Here is a 13,729-nt window from a genome sequence, read left to right as displayed (position 1 = left end):
GCTCTGCCATGAGGAAGTTTGGCATAAAGACACGTCTCAGGGGCATTTCTGGTCCCAAAAGACATTTCTGGTCCCCACCTGTTTTGCTCCTCAGCATGGCTTCTAAAAACGCTGCAGGATTTCTCAAACATGCATGAATGAGTCAAAGCAAGACTTTAGACATGTTTTTTTATGAGAGTATAACATTATAACATGATATAAAGCACAAAAAAGTTGATTTTACATGATATTGCCCCTTTAAATGCTGATAGTTCAGTAGAAAAATAAGTCAAGTTGAAACCAGTTTCATACCAAAAATCAAAGGTTTGTAATCAAAAGACACCAGCTGGAAAATAACAAGGCATCTGTAATCACTTAGGAGTGCCACATTTGTCTTTCATGGCTAACACGTCTAATTCAGTTATCACAGGAAGTCTATTCATCTGTTGTGCCTTTACCTTTCCCCCCGTCTGCTCCAGGGGGGAGCATAAGCAAGGGTCCATTTGTATTCAAATGGGTGTAAGTTTCCACGCAGCCAGGGTTTGCCTCTCTGACTGTATCAGTTTAATTATTGTTGTCATCTCATGAGTCCGAGCCTCAAATGACTAGAAATGAAATTTAATTTCCTATCTCTTTAAACAGAATTATCCACTTTGGCAGGACTACCTATTGATAAAAAGACGTGGCAAGATTATTTAAACATGTAAAATAAACATCATGCAGTCACACAATGACACAAAAACACCACTTAGACGGTTCATCATCTAGCCTAAATGAAGCTTATGAAAAATTAAATTAAAAAAAGAAGTGATTTATTTATCAGGACTGTTTTTATAACRTTTAGAAATTGTTTAAACCAAATGCCAGTGGCTTTTATGTTTGTCCAAACACAAATTGGGGATACTCAACATGTTGGATTGTCTTGGCCTGATATCCCAGCATGTGTGGTGTTCCCTGAGTACAAATGAGTTCGAAGCCAATGTGATGTGTAGCCAATAAGAAAGCGAGGTGATGGAAACATGGAGGGGAATCCAGAAGACAGAAGAGAGAAGACAACAACTGGAGCAACAAAAGGTCCGATAGACATCGGAGACGTCTTTTGGTTATGTTTGTTGTCTCTGTTAAAAATAGTCCACAAACTATCGCCATTGCTTCGTCCTCATCAGCCATGTTTATTTACTCTGAACTCACATTTGTTCTTGAGAGGTCTCGTGAGATTTCCCGTCTGACATCTGAATGTTCATGAGTAAAATCTGTTTGTGTGCGCTGTGTTGTATTTTCCAGTGGGACTGTACACTGTCGGACCAAACCTGTTAGACCTACGATTTTTTGTTGCCATGCATGGGCTCGCGCAGGTTTTGAAGCTGAAACTTGCAAAAAAAAAAAAAAAAAACTTAGGAAAAAAGAGGATACTTATCTAAAACCCTTTTTTTTAATGTGAGTTGATTGTCTTTCAGATTTATTTCACTTTTATTGTTATGGCAAACGTATGTTTTTCTTTTATTTTGTTGATAACAACAATGAAAATCTACTTCCTTGCAGTGAAAGGTTGGAATATTTCACTGATTTGACAGCACTTCTGATTTTTTTTGTGACCTTCAAATGTTCCTTTGCCATAAAATCAACAAAAGAAAGAGATGTAATTCTTAAGAACAGTGAACAGATATTTTACAGTGGTGGTGGTGGTGGTGGTGKGKGTGTGTGTGTGGGGGGGGGGGCAGTTTTTATGACACATTCTTATCTGACATGTCACCTTGCTTTCTTATTGTTAGTAATCTATAACATAATATTATAGCAAGTATAATCACTAAAAGAAGTGCCAAAAGGGCAGAAAAGCTCAAGGTGGCACGTCGAAGCCCAATGTAACTTCAACACGTCAACACATAAAATATTACCATCATCCTTGCATTTACACAATAAAGCATTGTTACCATAAAATGTGTATCTATCAACAGTGTCATTACAGGCAGCATCTGACATTTAGTTAGGAGTATGCATACTGTCAGAGAATGTTTTTCTCTCATGTTCCATCTATTTTCCACTTTCCTTATCTTTGTTTGTTCCTGAACTGTTTCCTTTTATTCTGAACTGAAAGAACGAGAGATGTCAAAGCTCTTTTTTTGCTTTGTCTCTGTTTCCTTCAATCTTTCAAAGACCAAGATGGAAGCAGAACGCATGCAAACATGAATAAATTGCTGAATGGAACCAATCACAAAATGATATGCTACAATATGCAATGACCAGGTGTGTTGCTATGGTGAAAAAAATGATTGGCCACACTCTAGATTACACTGTTTGCCTTCCAAAACAGCTTGTATACACACGGCAGCAGCAACGCAACACACACATGAGCACACACACACTCACACTCACACACGGCTCTGCTGAAATAGGATGGCTGATTGCAGTAGTTTAGCCGTTAAAGCCATTTGAATGGAAATGTGAAATGGAAGTTCATTACCAACTCCTAGGCATCAAGACCAGCTGTGGAAGAGAGAATGACAGCAAGCCATGAGGGTGTGTTTGTGTGTGTGTGTATTTGACAGTCTCCAGTGAACTGATGGTTTGTGCTTAAATATATTTTCAATCCAAAGCTTAATTTTCTAAAATGAAAAAATATAAAAACCTGTTGAACAAAAGTACAAATGCACAATTCAGTTAGATCTGCATGCCACTCCAGATTCAAATTACAACTAATGCTGCRTTCACACCGAATGCGATTTCAGCTTCAAAATCGCATCCAACGCTTCAAGTTGGTCGCTTGTGCACTTTGAGGTCAGACGCAGGTCAGCTCTTGAAGCGCTCACACGGCAACAGCCTCCCCGCCCCTCCCTCCTCTGTCGGGCTCTGTTTAATGTCGTACGAGGAAGTGGCTTTGCTTTATTTACAGAGAGCAAGAGCATGTCACACTCATCAGATAATTAATTCATAATTAATTCACCAGATATTTCAGAGACATTCTGAGTTTCATCACCCAGGAGCTGAGGGAGAGGCTCACAGCTCGCTTTCAGGACTATTTTTGTCCCGAGTCCAGTCTGATGAGCCGCTGCCACTCATTGGTGCGGATATCTCCTGTCAGGACACCGACTGCAAGCACTCGATTTCAGCTAAAGAGCTCCTCTCCATCTGTTTCAGGTTAGTGGACATCATTCAGTAAACCGTCCCGTCAAGAAATCTGTCACTACGTCACACAGTGGAGTCTCTCTGATTGGTTGACGCGGCGCGTCGAGCTGCAAAAGTTCAGATTTTCTAACTTCAGCAATTTGCGCATCAAGCACGTCGAACGCTCAGATCGTTCAAATCGCGCTGCTCTAAACATGCTTGAGGCRCCGCAGCACTTCCCGACGCTGCTTGAAGCGCGTCCACCATAGACTCTGCATGTAAACCTGATGCTCCTGATGCTGAAATTGCGTTCGGTGTGAACGCACCATAAGGCATTTATGTTAGTTCCATTTTTACCTAACGCGTGTTTTATTTCCATTTTATTGTTGTCTAATAAATGCTTAGCAAACCTTATCTCCTGTTATAATAAATGCAAACAGAAAGTATTTCTGGGATTTTAAACCGCTTGTTCCGCTTGTACATTGTACACTCAAAGGCCACTTTATTAAGTACACTTGTTCAACTACTCGTTTCCATAAATAGCTAAACGGCCAATCATATGCAACAACTCAGTGCCTTTTTGCAAGTTGACTTGGTGAAGGTGACTCGCTGAAGCTCAAACCTGGCATCAGAAAAGTGAAGAAAAGAGGGTTTAAAAGACTTTGAATGTGGCATGTTTGTTAGTGCCAGATGAGCTGATCTGAGTACGTAGTTCTGAATCTGCTGATCCACTGGGATTTTCACCACTCACCAGGTCTGCATTTGTATTTACAGTTTTTTTTTCAATAAACTGTAAACTGTGTTTGTGATTCAGCTCGCAATTTTCTGTTATTATTTGTTCAATAACAGCTACATCATGTTATTTACTTTTGACGTAAAMTACATTATGTACAGTAGATATTTTTAGAAGACATTACTTTTCAGAAAAGATGGAAAGGTGGGATGAAATAGGGGTTTGAAGAAGTGTGGATATGTGGTGGGGGGGTCATGGTGCTGACTAATAAGCATTAAGACACCCACACCACCCTTTGGTCAAACACAGTAGCCAGAAGCAGCAAAAAGATGATGATGAAAAGAGTTCATGAGCGCGCGCGTGTGTGTGTGTGTGTGTGTGTGTGTGTGTGTGTGTGTGTGTGTGTGTGTGTGTGTGTGTGCTAGTGAGTGTTTAAGAGTGCACATGGTAACTAGAATAAACTGTATCTCTGTCATCATTGTGTCCAAAGAATTGGATGAACATTACTACTTCCTCTGAGGCATTTAGGAAAATGTTTTTTTTTTGGATGAGATGGACAAATGTTTGTCTGCTCTGAGTCATTTCACTRTCACTCTGGTGCTAAAAAGTTCTAACAAAATTAATTTCTTGCAGTGGTGGGCAGCACTAATCTAAAACTTAGCTGCACTAACACAAATATTTATATCCCCTTATTCCAGAGTTGTAAAGTAACTAAGTACAAATACTTTGTTACTGTACTTAAGTAGAATTTTTGGGTATCTGTACTTGAGTAATTTTTTTCATCCAACTTTTTACTTACATGTTCACACAATTATGTGTAGAAAGTTGTTACTTTTATTTCATTTTTGCTTTTTTTCATTCCAGATTGTTATTGTAAATAAATACCATCCATATAAATTGTGGCTCCTAGATAGAGTGAATTTAACTGTGGTTGAATGAGAAGTACAAATATATAAAATTCTGATACTGTATTAGTTTGTACACAAACAAATTATGTCACACTCCAGCAGGACATAATCATTAAAACAAAAGGACTGTACTTAAGAAGTATTTATATTTCATGAATTATATTATTACATTTGGCCGCAGCCCTCAGATAGATTTTCGTTTTGGAGAAAAGCTTTGGGCAGCCTTGATATTTGTGTATAAACTTTAACAGCTAGACTAGTGCATCCTAAATTTAACATAAATTAATTATTTTAATACAGTAGTCATTTCTGCACTTTTTTCCTAATAAATGTCCTTACAGAAAATCTAACTGCTCATTTTAAATCAATACTTTTACTTTTAATACTTTAGTACAAAACATATCAGAAACTTTAAGACTTTTACACAAGTAATATTCTTAAAGGAGACTAACATTTACCAAAGTAATTTTTGGGTAAGATACTTGTACTTTTACTCAGGTATCACTTTGTGGTACTTTATACAACACTGCCTAATTCTAAAATACTAACGCACTGAAAAATTTAGCAAAAGCTAATTCTAAAGCACTAATATAACCCAGTTGACCCAAGGAACCTTCTTCAGAGTCAATATGAGACAATTCATTTCTGTGTGCAGAATACTGTCAATATGCCACTTGTGGATAAGTGACATGCATATGAACAAAATTTGTGACAGCTTTCACCTTCTGTTACCAATAATATTGACCAATAACATTTAAAGACCTCACTCAGTGCTTCTATATTTAACCCTTAAATTTAGCAAGTGCTAATCCACTAATAAATAGAATAGCAAAAGCCCTAAAGCACTAATAGGAAGTTAGTTCCCCTATAGAGCTTTAGTGCTTTAGGGGAACTGTGCCCACCTCTGCTTTCTTGTATAGAAGTGTTCTTACTTTTTACCACAGGTCAAATCACTTCTGTATTAAAAGCCACATTGTTCCTCTGTCTTTCTGTAGAGACTKGTAGAGGCTGCAGAAGAAGCCCACCTTCAGCACGAAGAGGATCCAGACCTACAGGTGATTCTCCCTTTTTCTTTAAACCCTCCCCCCACTCAAACATAATTTTAATAAACATGTTCATGCCTTGTTCTTAAAAGCGTATTAATTAATTTGTTTCAAGTCTGCACAAGTGAATGCCTCCAATATTAATTCTCAGTAAAAGATAAAGACCCAGCAGATGGCGGGCCTCTGTAAACACAGGAGCTGTCAGACAGAACAAAAAGGCATTAGGAAATCTTTAGTTTGACTTAAATTAACTATTTTTTTCTTTTAAACCATACACTGGTGCAGAACCCTTCATAATCATTGATGCACGTAAGTCTCAGTCTGTTACTTTCAGCTAATTACAGTCCCTCTGTAAATAGCTTACTGAATAAGATTGTGTATACTGTTTCCAAACTCATGAGCTCTGTTAGGGATATTTCTTCCATTCTTTTCTCTTTCTTTGCATTGTTGGATTTTTTTCTTTTTAGCTGATATACGTTGACTTTAGTTATTGTAAAATAACAAATTCATTGAATGCAAACAATACAATATAAAAAGGAAATTGTGTGATCTAAGGGAATATAGGAGGAAATTATTTTTCTTCAGTTATAAATCATAATGTTCAGATTTATTAATTGGCCTTAATCTATTAGAAAACAAACATATTTTATGTTCAGTAGAAGTGGGCAGATTCTCACGTACAAAGTCAATACCTTCTATAAATGTTTGCAATTYGTAAATTAAACCCTTATCTTTTTTGCCAGTATTGTATTTTGCTTCTGCATCATTTATCCCCACTCCACAGAAAAAACACAGCTTAACATAACACCTGCTGCTCTTACGCACCAGTATAACAAATCTATGCATACTGTTTACAAAAATGAGGAAACTGATTTCCCCAACTAGATTTTCCTAAACTTATTTTCTTGTAAGATTGATGCAAACATGATTTAATGTCTTTTTTCTCTCTCTCTCCTCAAGATGAGATCAATATTTTAAAGTTGAGACTGAATCCAGCTTTTCTCTCTTTCCAGAGCAAAGCTCAAGTGCATCATCAGTCAAACATAATGTAGATGTTTGTTTGGGTRCTGTTATCTAATTTATAAAAAGAAATAAAGCAGTTTTATATGTTGCTTTGCCTCATTGCGACACAGTTTGTGATAGGTACATTTTTAGCTCAAACAACTAAATGATGAATTTGTGCTGGTAATGTATCACTGTCGTATTTTCATTCTCTACATTCTAAAATATTCACAAGAAGTTCCTCCCTCTGTTCTGCAGATTTGGGCAAATGCCTTCTGCTAATCACATCTGCATACACACCCCCAAACCAAGCTATTGCCTTCATGGTTCTGTCTCAAATCCATTTTAACAGCTTTAATTTTCGAGAGTGCAGCTTTGCATCTTAGATGTGTGTGTTTGTGTGCGTTTAGGCATCCAAGTGTGAGACAAAATAGCAGAATTTGTACATAATTTGTGTGCATTTAATTTTTTTTTGTCTGACTTTGCTAAAACTCAAGCACATTTTAAATGTTTGTTAAAGTAGGAGGAGCGGCAGCAGAAACTTGCGTTCTGAAGAGCAAACTTGATGCTAAGTCGACTTGGAAGTATTTGCTACTAAACCACTTAGAGAGTTTGTGGCGTGTGTGCTCCAACTCATGCATGTTTACTCTGTCAGTTCTTCAAGGTATTACAGTCATATCTTGTGGTTTTCAGCCATTGCTGCTTATTAAGAAGGATCAGTTACTAAATGTACCACTGTCTGCCTTCTGAATGTTTTTTTTCATATATGCGTGCCATACTGTAAATCATGCTAGTACTTTTGGAACATCTGCTTGACTCTTTACTCTGAAAAAAAAAAAAAAAAACATCCACAGTTGATGAAACAAGTTATCTGAAAGGTTTCTTGTGGCACTTGAGACACTTGAGCTATTATTATTTGTTTGCACATTTAGCTGCAAAATATTGGCTTTTATGAATTGGTACATAAAATGTAGATCATATGCACTGTAACAACTTATTATCTGGTCTTATTGTAATGTGTTTGTATGTCCTGCAGCTGCTGTACTTCCGCCTGCAACTGTATTTTGTTTAACAATGACTGAAATAAGTCATCAAAAGAAAAAAAATCTACAGTGTTCCACCATCACTGTGTAAAACAATTAAATAAACGCAGTGCAAAAAGAAAAKGATTTGATTTATACAGAATTTGAAGGAAACTGTGTAAAAGTAAAAAAAAAATGGAGTAAAACAAAGACTGGGAAATGGGGGAAATCAATAAAAAGAGTTTCTCAGAAAGAAGCTCAGTACAGTTTTTTTTAATTCAAAATTTTCTGACGGTGAACACAACGTGAAGCGAAACTAAAAGTAATTCAGACAAGAAACCCACAGCTTATTAAGCTGCCTGATAATCTACAGACACTTTTTGCTCAAACTTAAAGACAAATAGCAGCAGAGATCAGCAAATCTGTCCCACAGAACAGCTGTTCCACTGTTTCCAGGTGTAGATTTGTRTGGACCTGGTTATGGGTTTGAGTTATTTAGTGTTATTTTGTCATTGCGATAAAAAAATGTTAAACTTTAAATAATGTTCAACAATATTTAATAATGATAAACTTTTAAAAGTGTTAAATTAAAATTAAATGTACACATTTTTTCTTCAAAACCTTCAAAAATGTGCACTAACAACCAAAACAGAGGCAATTGTAATGTGAGATCTATAACAAATTAAAAGTTATGACATCATAACATTGAAGAGGTGTCCCACATTGTCCCTCATGAACATCATTTTGTTTCATWTGTGGGTTTTTGGGATGTGGTCAAATGCAGGGCAGGTGAGTGAGGTGGAAGCCAAAGGTAACTGAGGGAAACAATAGCCAGCGACACGAGCCAAACAAGATGAAAACACACTGAACACAAGGAAAATGTTTTAAGAAAAACAGAACTGAAAGACTAAACACACACACACAAAAAAAGCGAAAACAAAATTGACAAATAAAAGCAACAACTGAAGCAGCTTTCTGCATGACCTCTGCAAATGTATTAAGTGTTTTTATAAATAAGAAGAAAAATAGCTTTCTTGTTGCTAAGACTGCTTTGAAGGACATTCTAATTTGCCTTTACTTTGCAGAAATATGTCACTTCATTTACACCTATTTTCTTGAATTTACTGTCAGAAATCAGAGAGAAACTAAAAAGAAAAGTGTTTTAATCTTGGTTTATTGTCACAGATTGTTAATGGGTATTATTTTTTAAATAAAAGTACAAAATACCAAAAAGGTCACCACAGTGTTTTATTACATTAAACTTAGCAAATATTCTGTAAAATGAGTGATGATTAAAAAGCCCAGCCGTAGCCGTAGCTTGCAGGACAATTTACACCACTTTGCATAATCTAAGGATATCTTTTAGTAATTTACTAATKTTCAGCTAAAAAAAGTTTTAACAACAGAAAAGCGATCTCGCACACATATGTTTTTTATAAATTGTGATAATATTTATGAATAGAACACATATCATAACAAGGAGAGAGTGAAACAGTTTTCATGAAAACTGTAATTGAAATGTTGCACTGGTGTGGTATTCTGCTCTGCAAAATCAGACAAGAAAGAAAAGGAAAAAAAAGCAAGGAGAGATGGTTAACAGTGGAGAACATAAACATGCAATCACAGCCATTAGTATCAGGAGCTTGTTGGAATGGCATGTGACCACTAATAGCAATTGCTTTGATAATAGCTTCCAGTTAGGAGGTTCTGCATCCCATTTGTTGGTTTGGGTAAAAACAATAAATAATGGCATGGTCCACATCAAACCTAAGTTTTGTCATTAGACTTACTCATCTGAGCACACAGAAAACAAAACAATTTGAAAAAAAAATATATATATTATATGGCAAAGCATCTTTACAACTTGTCAGAATAATAATGTTCGAATGCATTGATCTCATTCTTACTTTTTTAATCACTTATAACAAAAGCAATAAAAGAACATGCTAAACCTATTAAGGGTAACAATTCATAAGCATTCCCTGATTACCATTTGGCCCAAAAACATTAATTTACTGTGTTTCATCACACAGCTTTTAAATTTAACAAGCAAAACTTTTAACTCAATCTTTAACTGACAGACAAATTTAGCAAATCAAACAAACAAAATAAGGTTATATTTCATCTCTGATTTTTCTTAAATTATGGAAGTGTTTGTAAAAAAAAGAGTCTTAATATTGCCATAATTCTTTTCTGCAATTCAAAATTCAAGAATTTTTGGGATTTGACAATCACCTTTCAGCAGCTCTTTACTTTGCTTACTTTACAGTCTATTTCAATCTGCCTCTCATTAAGTTGGAAGTCAGGGAGTGACAGACACCACACCAGTGTGGGATTACCATGGTGACCATTCCAGCTGTAATGTTTTTGATTTTGGTTCTCTCCATGCAGTTTCTACAGTTCATACATGAAWATTGACAGAATTCGCAAGTRGGCTCWAAAAGTAACAAAAAGGCTTTAATATAACTGAAAAAGGCTGGCAAAGCAGCTCAAAACTCGCTTGGTGCAGGGGAAAAACTCAGTGCACACAGACAGAACAGGAAACACAGTGATCCAACAAACACTGATGACAAGACTCAGAATATAAAGGCAAATAAATTAAGAGACAATGCGAAACACCWGGGGAGACRCACGACAAACAGGTGAGCAARGGCGGGGCTAGAGGAATGACAGCAGGGGAGAAACACAGGGAAACACTGAAAACTAAGGAAARTAAAMACAGATTATGACAGAAATGTAGACTTTGTCCCCATTTTACAACGTTTTTTTTGGAATCTTGTTGCCTTTTTCAACATTCTTTTTCCAAAAACTATATAGTTAAGTTTTCAAATATTGTACATGTCTAGAGTATTTTTTTTGTCCAAGCCAACTTCTTCACCATGATTGTCCAGTTTAATACTTTTTTTCTATGGGAATGTATTCAATGAAAAGTTTTCAGTATGTCTCGACAAACTGTGATTCAGGTGTCATTTATTTTATTCACTGTATTTGTTTTACTGCTAATTGTTTTGAATTGTGTGAACCTTGAATGAAATGACTCAGCATTCCTGAGACGCAACCATAACCCACAGTTTCTTTTGGGTAAGTTTTCATGAGCGCTCTCGTGTGTACACCTGTGTGGGTGTGCATGCCATTATGTCCGTCTGATGGTGGCAGTTCTAGCAGTGCTTTCCCTCCCTACCAGCCTGTGATGAATAGATGGTAATTATCACCAGCTGAACTAAAAATACGACATCCACGCTGTAGGGTGAAACCTCCTCCATCACGATTCAGGGGTTTATTATAAAAATATTTGTGTGGTTTATTGCTATTGGATACATATTTGGCTGGCAGCAGTTTGATAGGAATTTCCTTATCTATCCTTTCCAGAGCTCTTCTGCTTCCATGTGAAATTGGCACGGTAATCTGCTGCGATTTTCCTCTCTCACTCTTTTACCCGCAATGCTCATGTGCTGTAAATAGGAAAGCAGAGAGCAGGCTCCCCTGCCCTCTGCAGCCAGCGAAATCCTTCCTTTGAGGTTAGAGACAAACAGCCAATTGCCAGTCTTCATGTTGACTGAAAATATAGCCCCAATCTGGAGGGAACGGCGAGCGTAATGCTTTATCTTCCTTTTTTTTTGCCCTTTTTTTTACTGTCTAGGATATTACCACAGATCACAGAAAGCCACATTGCTTCTTTCGTTGCCAAATTGCTGTCTGCATTGAAAGCAAAAACGATTTGACCCGTGTGTTTGTCTGTCTCAATGTTCTGTTATAGACCAGTGATGTGAAGACGGGATAAAAAAAAAAGCCATTGCTTCATGCGTTAGTTTCTATTGTCAAATATAACGCGCAATTTCACTTCACAAATTTTGACTTACCTGCTTCCCAAGTCCACTCACAAAAGCTTTTAAGGTACCTTAGTCGACAGGTTTCTCAGAAAGTAAGAGGATTCTCTCAAGAACTGATTTTTAAAAGCCTCTTGAAACATTTTTTTATAAAATGAATCATGGGGTAAAAAAAGAAATAATACAAAAAGATATTTCCACAGGTTGCCTTTGATTACTTTTCAWTGAATTGCACCAATTAGTATGAAGATTAATGTCAGAATAAAATTATAAGTCTTCAAAAAGCCACTAATATTTTTTTCCTATTCAATTGTAGAGAAAGGGGTGTCCAATCCTGGCCCTTGGGGGTCACTAACCTTCATGTTTTACTTGTGTCCCTGCTCCAACACACCTGATTCAGTGCTTGAAGCTTGCAGTTCACCTACTGATTTAAACTGAGTGTTTTGCATACATATTACCCACATCAGTGATTGCAACCAGGGGTACATGAACATATTACAGGGGGTACGTGGAAAAATTTCCCAGGTGTGTAAATAAAAATAGGACTAAGATATGCAGGGCCCTTTGATTTCCGCAATGTGGAAAACGCTAACGGAATCACAGAATTAACACAAAATYGAATCCTRTATAAAATGCGGAGTCTCATGGAATTTGCTCATTTGGGGTATTTGATGYATTTTGGACAATACAAAGTTTTTGGATGCTGCTGCTTCCTGCACCTGCTATTACCTGGTTTATTTATTTGATTACTTATTCACTTTCAAGGCAACATATTTATCTTTATGTTTAGTTGAGTTGAAATGAATAAAATGCCTGAGAAGTAAGCATTCTAGGGGGTTAAATAAATAATTTTCATTTAATAATCAGTTGTAGTTCATTATAGTTTTGGAGAATCATCATTACGTTTTGGCAGAGGGGGTACTAGTGGTATGAAAAAATGACTCAGGGGTACACAAGTCTAAAAAGGTTGGGAACCACTGACCTACATTATGAAAAGCATGCAGTTTTAAACTGTGATCCTCTTATAATGAATAATAATAAAGTTATATGTTTGGTCAAATCTTACAAAATATGATGTGCACTTTCAAGCAGTAGTAGACAGACATGTAATAGCTGTTTTCTAAGAGTTCCTATTAAAAATAAAATTATTGGTCACAACACACACAGGCAGGTGACAATAATCCTGTGGCAGAAAGTCATAATGTAAATAGATAAAGTGTTGGGATGTGTGTTCATGTTTTTTATACACACGGCTGCTTTAGATACAGTTTCCCCAAAGTTGTTGAGCACAGAATGGAAAATGCACCAAGTCAGATTTTAAGTATGCCACCATTACTTGGCCTCTCCTCCAAGTTATTTACTTCCTCTGCTGCCTCGTTTAACCGCTGATTATCTTCACCCGTGCCCTCTGGTTGTTTTCCAGTCCCATTTCCACACTCTCTGAGTGGTGCCCTTTTCTTTCATAGCCGTTAAAAAAGAGCGTGGATGTGGGTGAGGGGAAGTAGGGATTAAAGTTAAAAGTGAGTACCAGAGGGTGGGGCATCATGGTCAATTCTTTCTGCTTCCCATATGCAGCCTTCTCTGTCCCTTCTTTATCTKTTTGTGGCTGTTCGTCTACAAGAGAAGTTTGGCAAAAGCTGAAAAGGGCAGTTTTAATCATATAACAGCATTTGTTGGTGGCTAATGCTCTTAGAGTTTTTAGAAAATAAGCCACATATGTTTTTCCCCATAAAGCCAACTGAACAGTTGCTTTTACACAGTGTGAGGAAGTGTCTTTTTACAATAACAAATTAAATTGAATAAACATCAATGAAACTAAAAATATACATTATGTATGATCAGATGTATGATCTGTAGCTTCTTTTTAACATAGGAGATTTTGCTAAACATGCAAAATTGTGGTGTCCTCAATACCAGCATTGTTATGTACTGTACTCTGGACCAATAATACCATTATCAATACTCCAGTGAATGTGTCACTGTTTACATCTAAACTGAAATGTTTAAAGAATATATTTTTTACAACATTAGATATCTTGCTGTATATTATTGGATGTACATTGCTCAAAAAAAATAAAGGGAACACTTAAACAATGCACGCTAAGTCCAAGTA

The 13,729-nt window shown here is 36.5% G+C and overlaps 1 protein-coding gene across 2 annotated transcripts in view; it reads left to right on the top strand.

Moving 5' to 3' along the window:
• Positions 1-13,729, top strand: part of cacna2d3a (calcium channel, voltage-dependent, alpha 2/delta subunit 3a) — a gene marked incomplete in the record, with an annotated part of 131,079 nt that overhangs the window by 35,168 nt on the left and 82,182 nt on the right. For both annotated transcript variants that reach the window (XM_014017578.1, XM_014017570.1), the window contains 1 exon segment: positions 5,718-5,777. In XM_014017578.1, the coding sequence (XP_013873032.1) occupies positions 5,718-5,777 (60 nt within the window).

This window comes from Austrofundulus limnaeus, unplaced genomic scaffold, assembly GCF_001266775.1.
Source record: "Austrofundulus limnaeus strain Quisiro unplaced genomic scaffold, Austrofundulus_limnaeus-1.0 Scaffold3, whole genome shotgun sequence".
Taxonomy (NCBI): domain Eukaryota; kingdom Metazoa; phylum Chordata; class Actinopteri; order Cyprinodontiformes; family Rivulidae; genus Austrofundulus; species Austrofundulus limnaeus.
This window is presented reverse-complemented; position numbering and strand designations above follow the sequence as displayed.